Raw genomic sequence first — 22,500 nt, 5'->3', positions numbered from 1 at the left:
TGTCTTATTTAGAGCCTTCTGTAAATATAATAATTTTGTTTGAATTCCATTTTTTTTTTTTTTTGGATAAGCCATTCTAAGAGAGAGAGAAGGGGAGGGGGAGAGGGAGAGAGAGAGAGATATTAGTACTTAGTTGATTCCATAGTTCTAAGTTTTACAAGCAAGCAATCAGAAGACGAAAAAGAAATGAGAAAAAAACAGTTTAGGATCAAATGGGTTCTTAAGAGGGTCACACAAAGATGAAAAAAATATATAAATAAATAATGCAAATGTAATAAAATAAATTAATTATACATCAATAGAGTATAATTTAATATTCTTAACAAAAATAATGTGTATTATTTCTTGCATTCATTCCCAAAAATAATTACAACTGTTCCTTTAACATCTTGCACAAAAATGAAAATATCTCTAGTGTGCAAGAGAGATCCAACAGGGTATAAGGATAACACATGAAATGAATATGTAACAACTTGCAAAAAGGTTGAGTAAAATACCATCAATTCATCCCCATCGCACATTATATCATCTTCCATCTTACTTTGTTTGGAATTTCCCTGCTTCTTCTCCATGCTGAGTTCTATCTGCTGTAAACACCATCTTAACTCGAGGGCAAATTTATCTAGTGTTGCGGCTTCATCTGTGTCTTCCTGAGGGTTTGGTTTAGTCACAACCTTGGGAGGTGGGCCTTTTCTCACCTGAAATAAAGATTCTAAAGTTAAGGTTTGATTGTTGGTATACATATGATACCAGTATGATACAACTGTTCGAAAACAATTACTGAAACTCGCTAGTTCCTAAATTGCTGTATTTTAATTTTCTTGAGGTAGATTCATGCTGAACCATTTGTAAACAAAACAAAAGGAAGAGCAGGTTCTCTTTATTGCTTCATCAAGGTATGCTACACAAGGGATAGATGGGTATATTATATATTATAGCAGATAATTACCATCTTAATGTGCCATCAGGCCAAACTCATTTGAAGACATGCTTGGGATGACCTTTAGGGAGATGGTCATAGGTGTCTTGTCATGACCCTGGAGGACACTGCAGTGCTACCCAATTCATTATTCTTTGAGTCCATGCCCTGTTTCTCCTAGCAATGTTATTGCTTTTATACTACATGGCAAAATGAGGGGCATTTGGCAGAGTCATTTGTAGATTTTTATTACATATTAAATGAAGCTGACCACAAAGAAAACATCCATATATATACTTGAGAAAGAAATCCATTCTAAATACAAATGATTAATAATGCTATTTGTGATTTGATTTCCAACCTGACCAACTACACAGTCTGGGAAACTTTCAATAAAAAATTATTCTCACATTAATTAATGTTTACTATGCACTACAAATATATGCAACTATTATACCTAGAGGAATGTTAAGTTGTTGAAATACTAAGGCCTCAGTCCAGGCCTTTAAATCTTCACCGTCAATTGCACCCTTTTCAAGTTTCCTTGGTAAAATTTATGCCAGTGCATTTGACACAAGATTCTGGATAGGTCTAGATTGTCTTTCAGAATATGTGCCTCCAGGCTTCTTCTTTTAAAATTGAGATTCAGGGAAGTTGGTAAAACTTCTGGCCTGTCTATCCTTAATGATACAAGTGACTGTAATGATCACAAATGACTCTTAAATAAATCATTCTTAACCAAAGGTCAAAAAACAAATTTTCTGAATATCTGGTTAATTGATGTTTCATTTATTAATTTAGTTTTTCTTTGTCAAAAAAATATCAAATCTCCACTAAAGGAAACTATTTTGACTCTTAATTTACACAAACAGGATACCTTTGGTATCAACATCCAGTTTTATAACTTAAAATGGCTGCAAAAATGACAATGTACAGTATGAAAAAAAGAAAAGAAAAAAAAAATTACCTCAGGAAAAAGAAAAAAGAAACAAAAAATAACAGGTTGTATATATATTTTGGTTAATGTGGTTTCTTTACAGATTGCTAGTAAGGACAACATTTATTTCTGTGATGATAACTAATACAGTAATATATATCTAGTATATATATGACTTGATACTTGTGGGTAAAATTATATATACCCACAACCTTATCAACAAGCCAAATCAAAAAAATACAAGCAACATGTCAAATGCATCTTGCTTCAGATATATGTACCAAAATGCCTCAAAGTCAAATATAACACATAGCACTAGATGATGTCAGTGTATTTATGTCTCCTAAGAATTATTGATGACCTCCCTATAAACTCATTATCAAGCAAGGAACTAGTTTAAGCTTAATCTTGCCAGATTATTATTAGAAAACACTATTGACCTTTGCTGGAATGCAATGCATGGGAGTCATGATAAACACAAGACAGTGTCACTTGATTTAATCACTGGGGCTAATACCAAAGATCATCCATAAGGGTTCCTCTTGGCAAGCCACCAAGCCGGTCCACAACTCATCTCTAACTCATTATGACAGATCTAATTAATCTGCTCAAGCTACATCTTCCAAGGACATCTACAGGCTGTATAGCCTGAGTCAGCAGTGCTGGATAGTCAAGAAACGGGTCTTACACTGATCTCAGTAGAACTGTTGTTCCTGCCAACTGTACCCCATGATCCAGTGCTTGGGGCTGTTGCAAAAGGCACCGAAATGAGACTCCAAGGCAAAAGAGAGTATCCAAGTTTTGCTTCCATAAAGCAAGGCCTTGAAGACACATAACTTTGTTCTTTTCCACAGGTATCAACATCTCCAATACTCGTCTTACATGTTCATAGCACCTTTTGCCAAGTCAAACCATCTGCTGACTTCCTGGTCTGACAGCCAAGTCATGGACTACACAACCAAGATAAGTAAAGCTCTGTGTGACTTCCATATTCTCACTGCAAGCACATACCACCTTGGATCTTAGTCTTGGTCCAAGAGACCTCTAGACCTAAGGATTTTGGCTCACTGCTAAATGCGTCAAAAGCTGCCACCAGGGTTTCCATTGACACATATTAGATTGCAACATTGTCTGTAAAGTGAAGGTCAATGACTTTAAATCCCTATAATGATGGTACCAGAAATCTCAGGGTGTTACTCATTCCAGTGACTTCTGGTAACTGTGCAGCCCTTTGACCAGGGAGTCCACTACATACAGCGGAACTTCCTGCTCTACTCACTATAGCATGTTGGATCGGTTGGTTTATCATGTTGGCTATAGGCGTGCCTGGCTGTAAGAGGATATTACTTAGTGTAGCTCCACTTTGATGGATTCACGATCCTTTGAGTCAAATGCCTTGTTGAGGTCAATGTAGGTTGCTAGCATACCATGACTGAATTCTAGAGACTCAAAGTGCAAGGATATGATCTATTGTGGACTTGCCACTCAACAATGGCTTCCAGTGTTTCCTGTGAGACAACATTCTACCTTGCTGTTGGATGGTCACCAACAGGTTCCCGAGCTGCATCAAGCATTTTGTTTGAAGGTATTCCACAGTACTATAGGGTACATCAGGTCATATATAACCATGACAAACTTCTCAGTACATTCTCCCTCCCTCAATCTGTCCAAGTGAAACACCCTGGGTGGATACTGGTGAACCTGAAGGGTAGTCAGAAACAATCTGTTAAACCTTACAATTCTGAAGGACCCTCCAACCAATGCTAACAAGGACGTAATTGATTTTCTTAGCTATGTTGCCCATATCATTGTACCCATGTACCCAACAATATGGGTGTTGGTCCCAGGAGCCAGAAATCCTCAAACTCTGGGACCTAGCAATGGCCCGAAGATGATGCGATTTTTAATACTGGTACTAGTTCCCAAGCCATGAGGACTGACAGACATTTCAAATCTAGTTCCATCACATCCAGATACTATTTGGGCTTTTTGTCATGCAAGCAAGTTTTGCATAGAACATCTCTTTCACACTGAATTTACATAAATTAGTGAAGTCATACACTATCATTTGTCAATAAGAGACATGAAGCCAAAAGTGTGCTCTAGTCACAACACCATTATATTCTTACTGTGTGGAGTAACCTCAACTAATGAAGGTTTAAGTCAGCTCAAGATGACTTTACCTTTACAGGTGTAACCACCCACACTAATCCAGCTGCTGCCAGGTTTTTCACCTTCACGAGGGCAACCACTTTAAGAGCAATTGTAATTGATCATCCGGCTACAAGGAGCAGATTTTCGAAGCCCCCATCTGAATCTTGTCTTGCTTGTCTAGGCAACTTGTCAGGACCAGCAGGACAAGACTGCACTTAGAACCCTCCAAGGCCTTTATTAACCATAATGGAACCAGCTCTGAACATTCATTATTTTATTATACTTAAGTCTTTATTTTATATACAGCATAGGTTTACAACTAAAATGATAACTACCTACTACTATCATATGGTTGCTTGCAACTGTCATTGTTTTTATACAAATGTTATGGTGACATCGCCTTGTCCTGTTTAGCCAGCTGCAAAGGTGGGCAAGATGGACGAGATGAACAACTCGTTCTGGACGTTAAAACAGAGGTTCAAAATGGTCAAAACATCTCATCCATCTTGTCCAACTTGTTGGATGGGGAATTCTGAATGCAGAATCAGGGTACATACCACCTTTGCCAGTCCCTCCAACATTACCCCAGACAGAAGAGGGCAAAGGTCAGCAATACAAACTAAGACGGCACATACCACTGCATCATTTCCTATTTGTGAGAACTTGCTCCTGGTAGGGAAATACCCTGGGAAGGGGACCAGGGGCTTGCCCTCAGTAAGGGGTTAGGAAGGTATGCTTTATTTGTACAGTGATCTTCAGCTGGATTTCAGCATGGCATATCTTGCAGCAGTGGGTGAACAAAAACGTAATTGCACATTTATTATTCGTAACCTTTACAATTTTAATCCTAATTTCCTCTTGTATTTTCAACTTCCTTTCAATGTTTTCTCATCCGGAGTTTGGCTCAGTTTTTCATGTTTTTCACTTTCTTCCACCTTTTTATTACCTATGACATACCTTGTGTAGGATTCGTTACAAAAAAAGATGGAAATTTTTTGTCTTCAATTCATTCAATGACTGCACGGATTTGAAAAATTTGAAAACAAGGCGGAAGTTCAATTGTCCAATGACAAAATTTGTATAAACCCCCTGAGAATTTATTGCAAAAAGCCCCTAAAATATTTTTTTCTGGGGAGATTTCTGAGGTGCATGGCCAAGACTGGAGCACAGGTAATGGCAGAAATCTGAGCCACATACACATACCTACTATAGGGACCCCAAGATTAGACGGGACAGGAGGAAAAAAACGAAAACAAAAAACAAAAACAAATGGGTGTCCAGTCTAGCCAAGTATGGCGCATGCACACCGGAGATATTTTTGTCCTAAAGCTCCAGCACACCAGTAGTTTTGACTCAATAAGACTGGGTTCTAATTACAACATGGAAGACAACACGACATAAAATGTTGCATTGCACATATTATATAGCCATTATATAACCTATATAGGAAAATTACATTGCATACAAATATAGCAATTACATCACCAACCAAACATATTAACACAGAATCATTTATCCTTATTTGTTGTAAAAGGCTGACTATAACATCACAGATGATGCCACGAGGATACAAATAAGCAAATAAAGTGGGTCAAAAGGCATAGAAAAGCCAGACCTTAAGATCCTGAGGAAAAGCACTGAATTGTTCAAGGTCTAATTGTCAGTTACCAATTGAAATGTCTTAGGGGTGATAGGGCCATGAGGTCTGTCATCAACAATGCCATGGCAACATGTTAATGCCCGCAGGTCATTTCAAACTCTCCAGGACTTGTATAGTATAACTAATGCACCAGAATGTCTGGTGGTTCACACCAACACAGCCTGCCTCACTTGCCAAAAGGGAGGGATGATAGCATCACTAGTTAATGTTACTGAGAGCGATGCACGGAGATAGAGGGAAAAGGACACTGCCATCCTATAGAGCATAGAAAATAGAGTAGGAAGCAATACAGGTATATCCACAGCAGCCTCATATTTACAAGGAAATGATGAAAATACCATATATGTGTCACCACTCAAAGTCCACAACAGCCTCACGCAGGTACAGTTCTCAAATGTCCATCTTCAGTAAATTCGCACAAAGTATTAAAAAGAGGGGGTACTGGGGGTTTTCCCACCTGTACCCTGTCTAGGGAGTGAATAGAAGGTAGGAAAGGTTAGGTTTCGATTTTGGGTTCACATATTATCCTGGATTTGGTGTGTCGCTCTCGGTATCAAATACCGCACCACCATTTATGAATGACACGGTGTTGGATTTTCTTTCTTTCCAAATCTTCCATATCTGAAAATCAAATCTATTACAGCCTTATCCAACTGCAAGGCTAATGACCCTGCACTACAGCAACTGAGTAAAAGTGTATTGAATCCCTGAAAGAAAATATATAGGTTAAATTTCAACTGATAAACAGAAGAGAAAAAGAGTAAACTTAAAAAAAGGCTAAGCTTACCCTCTGTCTTGGTTTGGGAGGCATTCTGGCCCGTAAATGTCACCTTCAGAAATGTACTGTTGCTGTTTGTCCTTTTAACTTTCTAATGTGTCAGTCTGTACATAGATTACATGTTCTGAATTTGCACGTGTGTTTGTTTACATCAAACCGCGTACCGAATACATCTTTGAAATCAGTGACACTTCTTTCCATCTCCTTCAAAACAAAATAACCATGTAAATACAATCACAAAAAATATTAAACGATATCAATTGTTAAATTTAAAATCATAAAAAAATAAAGCATATGTTTTCAGGACTATTAAGAAAATAAAAGATGTACTCCCTGAGGTTTGACGTCACAGGTAAACACCGGACACGATCCTTCCTTGCGGATGGAGGAATTCGTCCCTCTTTAGATAGGTAATATTGATCATATATCTGCGTGAGATGATTATAGGAAGGGTTATGATAAGAGATGATAACGTTCATGGTAGGTCTTGCGTGTTTGTTAAGTGTGACATGCATCTGTTTTGCATTTGGTACTTGATTATCTGGGTCGGAATATTACAATTAACAGGTATTTAAATTGACAGCTGGTCGATTTATGATTTTTTTTGGATCAGCTGAACGTAAATTGAAAATGACAGAATTCATGTTTTATAAGTTTGAGGTAATATAACATAACAAACCTTTTGTCAATTCAGAATTGTTATGTAATCATGACTTGGAAAATGTATCCATTCAAGGTCTTGAAGCAACAAACTATTTTGAAATAAGTAAGGCCGAGTGTATTGCATATTTATTAGGATATTAATATCCATGGTAATTGTCTTTTATCAAAATTTACTTGTGATAATTAATGTTATTTAACAATAGTGATGTATTGTAGAACATATAATATAAGTCTTGACTTGAAAATATTATAATCCATATTGTATCTGGTAGCCATATAATTATGATGACCAAATTAGTAATATTATAAATTGGTTGGATGGCATTTTAGCAAGTTACTTATAGAATTTGAGATGAAATATATCATTTTATCTTCCATGATCTGTGTGCCTAGTGTCTCTTTGCAGAATGGAATGAGTAAATGGAATAGATGTAATGTATTTATCTGATTTCAGATTTAAGCAGTATCAGTTTAGTGTTCCATTATGGAAATCAAGTAGCAAGAATTCATTATTAAATTTGTTCATTATATTTACAGTGGAAGTATGTTCTTTGTTATATAGTTTTTCTTTCTTTAAGAATTAGGATTGAAGGAGATTTACTTAGTATATTATTAATGATTATTTTCCTAATAAAATACTATCTTTTACAGGCTCCGTTTTAAAACTACAAGATGAGCAGCAAAATTTTGAACTTCAACGTAGGTGTGCTGGGACATGTCGACAGTGGCAAGACATCCTTAGCCAAAGCCCTTAGTACTGTAGCCAGCACTGCCTGCTTTGACAAGAACCCGCAGTCAAAGGAGAGAGGAATTACCATTGATCTTGGGTTCAGTTCATTTCTCGTTGATGCCTCAGACAGCATTAAAGATGCTGGCTACGAAAAGACTCAGTTCACATTGGTTGACTGTCCTGGGCATGCATCTCTCATCAGGACCATTATTGGTGGGGCACAGATTATTGATGCAATGATGTTGGTTGTGGATGTCACGAAAGGCATGCAGACTCAAACAGCAGAATGCCTTGTTATTGGTGAGATTTTGTGTGATCACTTGCTTGTAGTATTAAATAAAGTTGATTTATTACCTGTAGAAAAACAGAAGGCTGGCATTGAGAAGATGACAAAGAAAATCTTGCTTACTCTCCAGCAGACTAAATTTGCCAATGCTAAAGTGATCGCAGTAGCAGCAAAACCTGGTGGGCCAGAAGCACCTGATGTAGAACCAGTTGGTGTAAAGGAACTTATTGAATCACTAACAGCATTTTCTTATGTTCCTAAGAGAGATGCAGTTGGACCTTTTATTTTTGCAGTAGACCACTGCTTTAGCATAAGAGGCCAAGGAACAGTCCTCACTGGTACAGTGCTTCAAGGAGCTGTTGCCATAAATGATAATATTGAGATTCCAAGTCTCAAGATTACAAAAAAGGTTAAATCAATGCAGATGTTCAGAAAACCTGTTGAGAAAGCAATACAAGGAGACAGAGTTGGAATATGTGTGACACAATTTGACCCAAAACAGCTAGAAAGAGGGGTAGTTGGTACACCAGGGCTCATTCAAACTGCATATGGTGTTCTTGCTGAAGTAGAGAAAATCAATTATTATAAACTTTCCATTGAGACAAAAGCTAAGTTTCACATTAGTATTGGTCATGAGACTGTTTTAGCTAAGGTTTCATTCTTTGGAACTGAAGATAAACTTGAAACAAAAGATGGATTTTTGTATGATATTAATTACAAACATCAAAGTGAGTTAATACCTCTAAAATCTCTTGATCAGGAAGCTACTTACAAACCACAGCATCAATTTGCTGTCATAGAATTTGAGAGACCAATTCAGATAACACCTAATTCAATGCTAATTGGTTCTAAGCTGGACTTGGATGTCAACACAAAGTTGTGTCGGCTTGCTTTCAAAGGGAAACCCCTTGAAATCTTCACTGACAAGAACTATCATGACACCCAACTCGAAAAAGTAAAAGTATACAAAAACAAAAGTAAAGAAGGTATTGTAGAGAGAATGACAAATGAGTATGAAGTCATTGTCAAAAATCTGTTGAAGAAAGACACAAATAGCCAGCTGTTCATTGGTCTTAAGGTAAAGTTCTCAACCGGGGAAGATGGTGTGATTGAAGGGACTTTTGGACAAGGTGGTAAGATAAAGGTCAGAGTGACTGATGGTTTGCAAGATAAAACTAAAGATGCACTAAAAAAACTATCAGGTGGAAAGAAGAAAGGAAAAGGGGCACAGGAAAACCAGAACCCAAGTGAAAATGCAGAACCAGTGAGAGTTGTTCTTAATTTTAAAAAATATATGTATAGTAATACAAAGAAGATTGTTCAGACGTGAAATTTATATGTCTAATGCAGCACAGTATATTTGTATATTTTTGTCAGCTATAATGAATGTCTGTCTTGACCTTTCTACAAAGAAGCAACAGTTCCTCATATGATGTAAGCTATCAGAGAAGTACATTTGATTAATTCTGAATGGTGAAAGGTGTTCAGTAAAAGAAAATGGGTATCATGATTCATGATATATAAGAATTTTGCATTAAAAATTATGACTTGGAAGATGTAATTAAATTTTTGTTTATCTGTATAACTGTTTGGGTTTGTTTTTATGTGAAATTGTTATGGTGTACTGATGATTTTTTTTTACTTTTTATAAAGAGTATAAAAGTGATAGATTTTCCTAACAATTATTAAATATTTTGATTTTTCCATTTAGTTTTGCCTTTTTGTACCCTGGAAATGAGTAAGGTACCCCACAGGGATAAAACAAAACAGTAAGGAGGGCACAGTCCATTAATTTCAGGATGAAAATTATAGATGTTTAGCCTTTTTTTTTAGAATTATCAATTGTTTAATTAAAAAGTGGTTTAAATCATATTGATTTTTATAAGTTTTCTGTAAGTTGCTTATTTCTATTAGCAGATGGTTTAATGGAGCCCTTGTCCTTACTGCCAAGGATCAGATGTATAATGGCAGAATTTGTACTGTGGTCGTTCATTAAATGGCTTCTAGTTTGCATTTACTGTTTTTTTAATCAGCCTTTGGCATTTCCTTCATGTTTTTTATGATGCCATCTTGAGTTTTGTTTTATCTTTATTTGCCAGTCTTGTCTGTGTCATCTGAAGTTCCTTTGTTTATGTGATGTTTTATAGCTGTTATTAAGATACTTTTGTGATAATTATCTTAAACATTTGTTTGGTAACTTGCAAGAGTGTTATTTCATTGAGATAGTGTTATTTACAAGTGTTTTTTCTAGGTCTGGGTGCAGGATATCTTAAACTATGTATGTTAAGGTTTTATTAATTTCATAGGGAGATAACCACAGGAAGTATTACAAAGATTTTAGATAAATTTATTGAAAACATCAGACTCACTGTTGATTTTTCTTTGTCTTCCTTTGTTGTGTTGACTTTTTTTTTTTTTTTTTTAAATAGGTTTTTGAAATGACCTAGGGAAAGGTGCAATGACATAATAACTGTTATTTTGAGTTCTGACAGTTTTATTTGCTCATATTCGCTTTTTATTAATGTGATATAGTTGTAGCTTCAGTTGCTAGAGATTTACAGTCTTGTCCTCATTTCTCAGGGTTACTTTTATCATTAGTTTGCTTGGTTCCTATTTTTGTTGTTGCTATTCTTTGTCCCGCTGATCTGTCCTTTATTCTGATAACTCCATGTTGGAATACCACATTACAGTCTTAATCAGGCAAGTGCTGTTGTAATTACTATGTTGATAATATCATATATTGTGATAACACAAAGTATCATACAGTACAAATTAAAGTAGATTTGTCATAATCAGGTATAGCAGGAATTCCATCTGTCCATATTGCTTTTCTTTTATTATAAAGATGGTTTAGTTTGATTAGAAATGAGAGTTCGAAGGCAAGTTGTTTATATCCATATTCAAAGGGTAAGAAATGTGGTAAAATGGTGTTTTAAAATCATTATAGTTTCATTTTTGGCACAATAATTGGAATTTCAGTTTTTTTCTTCCAGAAACTGCTTATCCTCCCTGTCTACAAAAACTTTTTGAATTCTGAATGTCAGTTTTAAGTTTAAAAAAAAAAAGAGAAATAATTTTATTTTGTGGGTAAAAGTTTACATGATTTGGAAACCCTGTTACTCTAAATACAGAATGCTTGTCTTACTCTTCCTTATATGTATCTTATAAATACTCTGGTTCATTATAGAAGTCTTGGCCTGTAGTTAATTTCTGTAAGTGCTGCAGTATACATAGTAGATGACTTTGAAAGGGTTCAAATAGTTTCTGGGAAAATTTTGTTCTTTATCTTTGCATGTTCTTTAGGCCTTAAAAGTCATGGTAAAGTATCGATTTGCATCAATTATGGAAAATCTTGGAATATAAATAATAATAATAATCTAAAAATGATCCTAACTGCATGTTTGCAATAGAACTGTAACTGTAAACTGTAAGTTCCCAGCATCCAATTTGAGATTCCATCAAGTTTGTAAATAAGGGGAAAATAATTCCAACCAAAATAAAGAAAAATCAGTCTGACTTTAGCTGTAACTTTCATTGCTTCATTACCCTCATTACTACCAAGACTTGAACTGAAGTGTTCTTGTTTGAGTTAGTCAGATATAGTATAAAACCAGGGTGATTTTTTTGTGTTAACCCAATCACTTGCTTGTTGGACCTCAGCCTTCACCTCAACTAATTTTGCATGTTTTTTTCTTCTCTTCCTTTTCTTTTCCTTCTCTTCTTCATCTTCTGCCCACTTATCCTAATTGTTAACTTATTTTTACCCTTTTTGCCATAATACTTTACCATAGTGCTATATGACCTTTGATGTCTTTGATATCATTTCTTTGTTTTAACCATTGACCATTATTTGTGTTAAAGTATGTGCATTACTACAAGAACCACTGAACTGAATTCTGAAAATGTGCAACATTCTCTCAAATGGTTTGGGTATTTAAGATCATTAAGGGCTATGATCATCATAAAACCTTCAGAGAAATACCAATACTCCAGTAGCTAGTAACTATGATATTGCTGTAAATATCTGCTTTCGCTGTGGAAAAATACACTGACATTATTAGACCAATCATGTGTGATCAGACTATGGTTATTGAGCTGGTGAACAGAGCTTTGAAATGAAATTGGTGCAAAAACAGTAATGGACAAAGATTTGTAACAGTAAAAGTCAAAAACAAAAATGACAATTAGTATTTCGTTTTTCATACAAGCAATCTGTCTCTCCTTTCCTTTTTTCCTATATCATTATGATATATATTTATTATTAGCCATAATAATTTACTATTTTATGTAAATAAAATTAAATAGCATTGAAGCAAGTTGTTTTGTTCATCTCATCTCTTCAATTGTACTATATTAAAGCAATCACACAGTCTCTGTTGTATAATTATTTTAGCCTTAATCATTCATGTATATCAAACTAATTGATACGTACCTGATTTTATATATCGTAAGTAAACCTTTAAAATCATTTCATATTGTACCACCCTAAAGAAAGAGAACTAAAAACAAAAAGTACCATAGTGCTATGCATTCCTCAGTTGTATGTAACTTAAATGCTAGTTCTGTTCTTAATTGTTAACATATAAATATTACCCCCCCCCCCCTCCCCCCATCCCTTGTTTGTTGCTGCTGTGGGGGTCTTAGGAGGCAGAGACTAAGGCCCAATATAGCGAACACCCATCTTGGACCTGTGCTCTTGCCTCAACTAATTTTGCAGGGTCTTGTTTTCTCCCTCTTTCCTTTTCCTTCTCTTCTTCATTCCCTTCCTCATCTGTTCAAATTGTTAGTTCGCATTTACCCTTTTTGCCACAATACTTTCCCATAATGCTGTGTAACCTTTGATTCCTGGTACCATTGTTTGTTTTGACCATTCTGGAAATCCACAAATATTGCCTTCCTGAACCAATTTTTTTTTTACCCCACCCTATAGCTATGCTTTGTAAACACTGCTAATGACCTTAGAAGTTGACGGGGCAGAACATTTCCAATAAGTAAATAAATGAATAAATATTAACAAGGGAACTAACTCTTTTTGAGAAATTTAGGCAATAAAAAAATGTTGCATTTAAATCTGGGTTAAGTTGCTCTTATAGACTTGCCACGAATGTAACAACAAACACCAATCTATATTAAGAAAAGGATCCAAAGGCATTTAAACAACTGATGTATTTACTGTTACTTTATGGAACAAACTTATTGACCTGGAGTATAAAAGGCTAACATCAGATAATGTAATACTACAAATATATTTCAAGATAACTACAACTTTTATGTAATGAATGAATATAATAAATTAATGATTTTCATCACCTCCCCACCCCCCTTCAAAATAAAAGGTTATTTGGTGCATAATAGGCCATGTACATCAATATATTCACCTTCCATGATATGCATGTTTATTTAAATTCTCCTCACATGCTTCTTCAGCTGAAAGTCTAACTAGGAATTATTATCATAATAACAATAATAATAAAAATAATAATAATAAATATCATTATTATAATTATTTCCATTTTTTGGATACAGTCTATTAAAATCTGATTCAAGTCTGGTTTATTACATATCCTAAACCAGATTTCTGATTTCTAATCAAACAAAAGGGTAAGAAAAGTTATGAAATATTTTAATAACTGTTTTACTTAAGTGTACCTTTTTACATATTACTGTAATATCTCAAGAGTAATATATTTAATCTCTTATAATCTGAAGAGGAAAATGAAAACGGCATTACCCTTAAGAAGCATATTACTTGCAACTTCCCTTTTTCTACTGCATGAACGATCAGAGACCAAAGCCATAATACCCACTGATGATACTGAAGAAAAATGGTATCAGTGCAGTTTACATACAATCAAAGACCAAGATAATATAGCTAATTATAAGTGAGGAACCCATATGCCAACTTTTTTTTTTTCGTACATGATCATCAAATTAATACAAATCAAATAATTTGCACAACATCTTCCACCCTGTCACTCTGTTTCCTGATTTCATAGATATAATTACTGCTGTTCACTCATTTACAAACATTAAATCAGCATCAATCAGAATGCATACACAGGGAGGAAGAATGATCCCTTTGTTCTATTAACTCTCCCATAAACAGGTATTATGGCTTGTGTGCTCAGGGTATATATCCATCTTAACCTATCTTAATGACAATTATCGCACATTCACTTGCAATTAAAGCAATAAAGTGTGAATAGCTATATAACTATTCTCCTAAACAGTATAAAATTCTCAGGCTTTTCATAACATCACTGGGGCTTAAATACAGTATTATATTGTTTAATATCTGTTTATAATACAAACTGCAAAACAATAGAAATATCTCCATATAAAATAAATATAATTCCTAAAATAAACCAATAAATGTGCCATGCAGACAACTCTTCTCCCTCTCCGAGCATTATAAATCACGTCCTAAAATAGTATGTGAGAAAGACTGGCTTCCAAAGTCTTCTTTTCAGGAAATGTCATTACCAAGTTTGGAGAGCTGAAACAGAAGGGATGTCTATTAAACACAAGTCTTATCAATAGTGAAGCAGCACTTATACCTTTATTTTTGCCTTAGCAATATATATTAGAAAAATGCATACTGATATGGATCTTTCATGAAATTAAAAAAACATGAAAAGTTGACAAACTGAGCATCGCAAAAGACAACTTATTTTGCAACATGTGGTGTTGGTACTTGGGTTAGTTGGTAATGACATTCAACTGTAACAAATGAATAGTAATTTTAACAGAAGGGAAAAAGAATTAACGTTACCTGATTAAGAAACTGTTCAGCATTGACAACATCGGTGCAGCCATAGATAATTTTTTTGTTTGTAGCACCAGCTTTCTTCTTGGCATAATTAACAAGGTTATTGTATTCCATGTAGTTGCCACCGCCTACAACAAACACAACTGACTCCTGTAAAGAGAAAATGGATTTAACGATGTGTGGCATGTGTGTCCAATTCTGTGACATGAGTGGATTCATTTCCAAGAGGCATTTACACCTTAAAAGTTTGTTCCCTTGTTCAATTATTATAGCAGTGATTTATGACCTATAACCCTAATTTCACTTTTTAATCTTGTTCAATGGACAACTGTATATACTGCAGCCAAACTCATGTGAGATGAAAAAATTATGTTTCTCATGCTTCTGATTCTTCCTTCAAGTAGCTGAAAGTGTGCAGCGGCTAGCATGTAGTCCAAATTGGAGTCTGAAGCTTCTGGCAGCACTGGGCTAAGGTTTACCCCCTCACACAAAATTATTTAGATATTTATATCTGTCAACCTAATCTATATCTATATCTCTATCTCTATCTACTTCTACATCTACATCTATCTGTACATACATGTTCAAGATACCAGATATAACACATTATATAGCAGTCAGTGCTTAATACAAGAACTTCTCCTTTGATAAACGAGCATTTTCCACTCAATTCCACAAACCTGGAATGGTGTTCTTGTTCGTGCTCCAGCCACACTGCCATCTCCCGGTCGTAACATCTTGGGGTCAAAGTACTTGTACTCTTTCTCTTCTTCACTGTTTTTCAGCTCCATCAAATGGTCAACAATTCTAGTAATTGGCAATTTCTGGAATGAGTCATGAAACATTTTGTTCAACTTCAGGACTTTGTTTTGGCCAATACACACCAGTTATTAGATAGGTGATGAGAAAATAAAAATTTTCATTTTACACTATCCTCAATCCTTATTTTACATTCAGTAAATATGTTGATAATATCAACACATCATATTCAAAAGGAAATTCTGAGACTTTCAGCTTAATACTGGGAATGAAAGTCATTGATCATGCTCTTGCATAACTCATAGCTAGATCTCCTCAATTCTAAGCCAACAGAAGTTTACCTAAAGCCCAATCCCTTTCCAATCTATTCACTCATTCATAGCTGATAAAACATTATATACTTTATGTACTTCATGATGTCCTATACTTTTGTATACATTTTAATTCCGCTAAGAGACAATATTACATTTCTAAATTTCTACCAGTTTTCTTAGAATAAATAAACTAAAAGTAGCACTAATGAAGAAATTCAACTTATGTCCATTTCAGAGAAAAATTGAAGTAATCTTATATCCATATTATTTCATTTCTGTCCACTAGCTACACAAGTACTTACATTTACATTTATATATATATCTACAGTTACACACACATTATCTTCGATGCACTTTAAACGCTATTTAGAGCAAACCTATATCCACTCTAAATTCAGGGGATTCATTACTTACATTTTCCTTAAGCACAAAATTGACTCCTTCCACCACCAGAGCAGATCCCTGGTTCATCAGCTTAGAGAACATGGACACAGTCTTTGCCACACCACCAGTATATTCAGACATTCCACCTCCTGCAGTCATCTGGAAGTCCAATATATTTTAATACTGAGCTAAAAAGAAAAACGGAAAGAAAAATAAAGGAGAAGAAGAAGAAAAAAGTGTATGTATGTGTATAAATTTCTTTTTATCTTCATTATGCTATTCAGAGTAATGGTATGTCATAAAATTACAAAAGAGAAAGCTCATGATACTGACACCCTCTAACTGACAAGTACATAATCATGCACAAAGATGTACTTACCTTTATAAGAGATTTCCATCTCTTCATGTACAGTAGAGCTTTGGTGTCAGCTCCTGCATCAGCTAAAGCTTTCGCATAGTCATTGAACTCTGGATCGGTCATGGTATTTGAACAAAGGTACAATATCAGGAAGACACGCAGTTTGTCCAAGGGAGTACCACACTCTGGGTCATTTATTATCTAGAAAGAAATTTAATTGTATGTATAAATTATTTTCTCTGAAACATAAAAATAGCAAAAAGAGACCTATTTTTAGCTTCATTTCTCCTACCTGCATGAAAGAAAACAAATACTTATTGGAAAAACATGAATCTTAATATTTACTACCATGTTCATAAAAAGAAGGCAAGTCAATATAACATTGAATATTTTTTTACAAATTCTGGCTAATTTACTGTCCTGAGTGAAAACCTACAGTGGTTAAGATGTATTTCTTTGCTAAACCATCAGTATTACATGTTCACAGAGAGTAGATAATTCAATATGATACTGAATGACAGTTAAAAATTCAGGCTATTCATTGTTACTAACAAGAACTTACTTCTAATAAAGGTTTCTCTAAGGTAGCACGACCCATGATCTTCTCCTCTGTCTCAAAGAAGACATCAAGCTTCCTTGATTTGATGCTGTTCAACAAGGCTGGAAATATATAGGCATAAGTACAGCACTTCATACCAAAGGATGAATGAACTTGCCGAAGAAATTATACAATTACCATGCAACATAAATTCATTATGATTAAACTTAATAATAACATCAAGCTGAAGCAATAAATATACTGATATTCTAAAAAAAAGGGAAAAAAACAAAACCTAATAAATGAATAAAAACCTTGTTATATGATGTACACATCTTGTATATAAAGATATAACAGAATCAATCAGGAGTCAACACCCTCATCTCACCCATGGCGATGCTCATGTGCTTGTCGATGTTGGCTTTCTTTTTAAGCAGTTCCGGAAGGGAAGTGATGGCTGAGGTCAACTTGGCGGTGTTGTCACTCAGGAGATCAATTGCGTCCTCATCTGGCAGGTCGCTCTTCAGGCCTTTGATGTGAGTCTCAGCTTTCTTGTAGTCCTCAAGCTCATTCTCCACAGCTGCGGCTACATCAGGGAAAGCACTACCTGAAAAAAAGACAATAAAATATATAAATATTTAAAAAAAAAGGAAGTACCTTTTCAAAAAATATACTGTGCAGTAAACTTCAAGGCCTATAGTTGTTTTCAAACTCTCCCACCATTAACATGCATTTATATTTACAGAATGGGTTGTAGCTGGTATATACAGACATACAAATAATCCATAAAAGGCATCTTAAATATTTGCACAGCCTTATATATATATCTATTCACCATATATGAGGCTTACCTTCCCAAACCTCACTGAACTGAACTGAGCTGCTAACCTTACAAATCTATTTAATCAAATTAAATATCTATATGTCTTCTTAAATGTTGTGTGTCTAACAATGGCTACTGATTTTCTATAATTTTTTTTTCTTATCTTTAACCCTTAGTTCATAAGCAATAGAAGTAAAAATCGAAGCTACTGCAGTGTGTGACCAAGAAAACAAATTGAAATAAATTTAAATTAAAATACCTTTGTGAGTGCTCCAAAAATTATCTGCATTATTGAGATCATATTCTTTTGTTTTGCTTCTGTTGGACATGTGGCTGGGGTCTTGCTCTGTCACTGAGACTCGATTCAAGCTCAGATTCAGTACATCATGAGCAAGGGCTTGGTAGGTCCAGGTGTGATGCAGGGGGGTTGCAAGGTCAACGTTGCGGTCAACTAACACGAGGAGAGGTCTTTGGAAACTGCAAAATAATTTTTAAAAATTATGCTTCTTAGTTCCTTCACTTTGCATAAAACTACAATATGCTTATTAGTTTTGCATTAAAATACATTTACAGACGGACATGCAAATAAAATTATTCAAAGTCTATTTTCATTAATCAACTATCACTGAAATACATGGACATAAATAATATTCCTTTTCAAATAACTGTGTAAAAAATTATTCCCTAGAGTGCAGTAGCAAATAAAAAAAAGGAAAGAAAGGAAAAGACAAATACTGTTTACTAGCAAACATTCAAAAAAAAAAAAAAATAATAGTCTCAACATCATACAGTTTGACACACGTACACACATAGCACTGAGTGTTTTAAGAATATGAAAAAACTATAATATTAGATCAAGGGGAACCATAGTTTCTTTCAACATTCCTCAGTCATCTTTAAAAAGTTTTCCACTTTATATAAAAACTTGATTCCCTTTCAATTTCGTCTGTCAACTTAACACTACCAAATAAACACTCGTATCTATCAATAATTTAAAAATTCTTCTATGTATTATAAAGTTCCAAAAGAGTTTGTCAGATCAACACATCATTTGCAGTACAAACTGACCTTAACTGTCCGGCTGCAAATGAATCTGTGGAGAGACCAGTGAAAAAGGAATTCCTTGTGTCGCGTAAATTTTCTCGTAACTTCTTGTCCAGCCTTTCTGCAACACTTTCTGCTGCATTGCCCCTTTGGCACCTAATGATTGGAACTTGACCTGCATAGGGGGAAGCAAATCATCTGTAATTCCTTTGCTCACAATATTGTGTAATTAAATAATTCAGATTCATAATTAGGGAACAAAAAGAACAGCGACATACTCCCTCCTCATACCTAAGTTGACAAACACTGAGAAGAGGCTGTCCACGATGGAGTCCATGATGTGATCAATGTCTGAGTCCTTAACATCACCGCGATTAATAGCTGAGAGATAAAGAGAAAAAAAAAAGATGATATGCTTATTTGCTGTTGTTGATATTGAATTTTATATCACTGACTGTGATGCAAATTACCGATGAAAGTACTCTTCACAACATTGAGATTGGGATAAAGACAATAATAATGATTTGTAATCAATGCATATCATACATGATAATAAAGAGGCTGTTAAATATATAACATAGCTATTGAAATTCTACATTTATTTACTAAAATAAAGAGTTGTTTAAGTCCCCACTTCACGAGTCTTTCAAGCGAGTTATGAAAGCATCTATCACTTACCATAATATGAGAGAGTATCAGAACCCTGGTGTTTCAGTGTGAACATATCATCCTCTAAACTGATGAAATTGACATACTGGTCAAATACCTGCAAGAAAAACATATGAGCATCTCCTCACCATTATGTGGGAATTGAAGCATTTGTAAAAAGATCTATTAACAAGATTATGATGAGCCATGCATGGAACCTTGAAATTTACACCTAAATACTGCAGCAAAACCAGAATTTTATTATTATTATTATTTTTTTTTTGGCATAGAAATCCTTGAAAGCTATTACTGTAAATTGCATGATTATTATTATTATTATTATTATTATTATTATTATTATTTTTTTTTAAATCATATTCACTCTGGGAAGTAACTTTCCAGAAAACAAATCTTCACACACACATATCAAGTTGCATATGACAATGGAATACAATACTTATTCATAGATACCAATAATAATCAAATGACTTACTTTCTTAATATTACTCTGACACCCAGCCTGTAGAGCAGCAAGGGCCAAATCTTCCATTTTCTGTCGACTGATTGGAGATATAAAGTTGAGGTAATAAGAGGAATATAAGCCGTCAGAGAAGTCCTGTCCGATGCGAATCAAGTTTTCTTCCGTTGGTTGGCAAAAGTATATTGCCGGCACATCTGGCACTTCTCCTCTTTCACCGTGCAGAAGCCTGTGAATTATTTAGTTATGACTATCATTCTTTCCAATTACCTTACTAATGGACATATATATCGATATAGAGACAAACTAGACACATACATTCGCATATAGTTTGAAGGGTTTATATTATATTCTCAGTGACCAACAATCATCATCAAAACATGAACACAATTATCAAATATATATTTTCTTTCCTGTTTTAATTATCCTTTGAATGTTTGTCTAAATATACCATAAACATATACAACATATGTATAAACATTAACTAGATATGCATACATGAGCACTGTAGAGCACACATTCTCTCTCCCTTTCCTTTATCCTCACCTTCAGGCAGACAGTCAATCACAAATTCACGTGCACACAGGCAGAGGCAGAGACATGGACACACAGACACTTATATATAGATAAATATAAATGCTTATATATAGCTATGTCTGACTTTATCATAACATATACATCCACATTTATATTCTATAAACAGAATCAAAAATGCTTACATATGTAGTGTGATTCCCATCTCTCGCAGGTCCTTGACTGAGAGAAGTGGAGAAATGATATCTTGGCCATGCTTGTCGTAAATCAGGACAGAAAAAGTTGTTTCACTGGCTACAGTGGTATTTCCCACACCACTGTTCAGATTTATCATCCGCCGCAGCGATGCTATGGCAAAGCAATTTATATCAATTAGTAGTGTTTCTAATGCAGTATCCATTCCCTATCCTTCAATGCATAAAAAGTACAATGATAGTTAATGGCTTGAGTTTTTATTTACATACATTAATATTCTGAAGACATATCAATATCCAATACAAGGGTGAAAAAATAAGTGAGTGAGAAGCCTCACTGAGTATCAGTGAACTCCAGCTAGCAAAATTAGAAATTATAGGCTTAGAAATTTGACAATAAAAATAAAATAATGCAATCCTTGGGAATTTATTGAATACTTTCATTTGAGAAAAAAATGTAGTCTCTTTCAAGGGTTTTCTATGCTTGCCTAACCCATTTTCCACCATAGGTGCCCCTCTCCTTCCCAATATCCTGTCTAACTTTTGTTCTGACAAGACAAGAATTTTTAGACTTTCTTGGTGCAACCTCTATCTTTCCTTAATAATCATGGATCCCACTCTGGCCTTTCCCCGAGAGCCCACAGTCACAGAGGCCATGGATATCCCTTGGCATGACTCATCTCCATAGCTACAAGATAATAACATGATGACCTTATGCTTTGTAGGCCTATATAATAAAAGGAATGTCCCTGGACCTATAACCTAATAGGAAATCTTAGAACCCTTTAATAATCTAAGAGACTCTCTGGCTGGCTTCATATATCACTGTAGTAAAGAGGTTAAGCTCAGAAGCTACTTCATTTGACCACAGTGAGTTGCAAAGTAATTACAGAGGTTCAATTTAGCAAGCCTATGTGCTGTACCTTAATGCACCAAGAAAATATAACGCTCACTGTAGTTTTGATTTGTGAAATGGTTCTACAAAGATGACACCATAAGTGTTCAGCCACCAAGGAGTCAATTAGTGGGCCTTGTGAACTCGGGAATGCTATTAATACCGATCCTGTTATCATCATAGACATTATAAACTATCATAATGTCATTAACATTACTAATAGCAAAATAAAATTAAGTAATATTTTGAAAAATTTAACCTATACATACAGACAATCACTAAACAAAACTCTCAGTGGGCATGTCATATACATGCATGTCATTTCCAGGTGCACTGAGTTAGTTGGCAAGAGTTACCCAGGTATACATTTGGGTCCTTTTTCCTTAAGTAAAATAAATAAACAAACAAATATATAAGGAAAGAAAGAAAGACTATTATCATACAGGACATAAATCCTAAATAATGGACATTAAATACTCAACATTTATAATTCTGGACCTTTTGATAAACACTCTTGTACATAGAAAGACACGTAAGAACTAACTTTACTGGGCATTCTTTCTGAATTTTGACAAGATCATATGAATATCCAAGAAATGATATATCAGAAAACACTATATTAAAACTAATAATAT

The 22,500-nt window shown here is 34.6% G+C and overlaps 3 protein-coding genes across 4 annotated transcripts in view; 1 reads left to right on the top strand and 2 right to left on the bottom strand.

The window, feature by feature from the left end:
* Window positions 1-6,618, bottom strand: part of LOC125037314 (UPF0488 protein C8orf33 homolog) — an 8,854-nt gene extending 2,236 nt beyond the window's left edge. Inside the window, exons 1-2 of the mRNA XM_047630393.1 lie at window positions 6,458-6,618; window positions 542-698 (exon numbers count right to left, since the gene is read on the bottom strand). Coding sequence (XP_047486349.1) covers window positions 542-698; window positions 6,458-6,481 — 181 coding nt within the window. The 5' untranslated portion in view covers window positions 6,482-6,618. The remainder of the gene's footprint in view (window positions 1-541; window positions 699-6,457) is intronic.
* Window positions 6,619-6,748: 130 nt separating this feature from the next.
* On the top strand, window positions 6,749-10,140 carry LOC125037313 (selenocysteine-specific elongation factor-like). 2 transcript variants are annotated; one of them, XM_047630391.1, is made up of 2 exons: window positions 6,749-6,858; window positions 7,763-10,140. In XM_047630391.1, exon 2 carries the CDS (start codon window positions 7,784-7,786, stop codon window positions 9,455-9,457), a length of 1,674 nt encoding a protein of 557 aa, XP_047486347.1. In that variant the 5' UTR covers window positions 6,749-6,858; window positions 7,763-7,783; the 3' UTR covers window positions 9,458-10,140. The 2 variants fall into 2 exon arrangements, with proteins under 2 accessions (XP_047486347.1, XP_047486348.1); XM_047630392.1 differs by having other exon boundaries at window positions 6,834-6,928.
* A 3,606-nt stretch (window positions 10,141-13,746) lies between these two features.
* Window positions 13,747-22,500, bottom strand: part of LOC125037312 (sec1 family domain-containing protein 1-like) — a 9,398-nt gene continuing 644 nt past the window's right edge. The window contains exons 2-14 of the mRNA XM_047630390.1: window positions 20,962-21,124; window positions 20,258-20,471; window positions 19,795-19,882; window positions 19,408-19,497; window positions 19,141-19,291; window positions 18,332-18,549; window positions 17,638-17,856; window positions 17,274-17,371; window positions 16,733-16,912; window positions 16,384-16,512; window positions 15,577-15,720; window positions 14,900-15,046; window positions 13,747-14,623 (exon numbers count right to left, since the gene is read on the bottom strand). Of these exons, the coding sequence (XP_047486346.1) occupies window positions 14,594-14,623; window positions 14,900-15,046; window positions 15,577-15,720; window positions 16,384-16,512; window positions 16,733-16,912; window positions 17,274-17,371; window positions 17,638-17,856; window positions 18,332-18,549; window positions 19,141-19,291; window positions 19,408-19,497; window positions 19,795-19,882; window positions 20,258-20,471; window positions 20,962-21,124 (1,871 nt within the window). The 3' untranslated portion in view covers window positions 13,747-14,593. The remainder of the gene's footprint in view (window positions 14,624-14,899; window positions 15,047-15,576; window positions 15,721-16,383; window positions 16,513-16,732; window positions 16,913-17,273; window positions 17,372-17,637; window positions 17,857-18,331; window positions 18,550-19,140; window positions 19,292-19,407; window positions 19,498-19,794; window positions 19,883-20,257; window positions 20,472-20,961; window positions 21,125-22,500) is intronic.

The sequence above is a fragment of the Penaeus chinensis genome, chromosome 23 (assembly GCF_019202785.1).
Source record: "Penaeus chinensis breed Huanghai No. 1 chromosome 23, ASM1920278v2, whole genome shotgun sequence".
Taxonomy (NCBI): Eukaryota; Metazoa; Arthropoda; class Malacostraca; order Decapoda; family Penaeidae; genus Penaeus; species Penaeus chinensis.
The sequence above is the reverse complement of the archived record's forward strand: the minus strand, read 5'-3'. Positions and strand labels throughout refer to the sequence as shown.

Excerpts from the sequence above, each read along its gene's own strand:
- LOC125037313 (XM_047630391.1), top strand. The coding sequence starts at position 7,784 with ATGAGCAGCAAAATTTTGAACTTCAACGTAGGTGTGCTGGGACATGTC.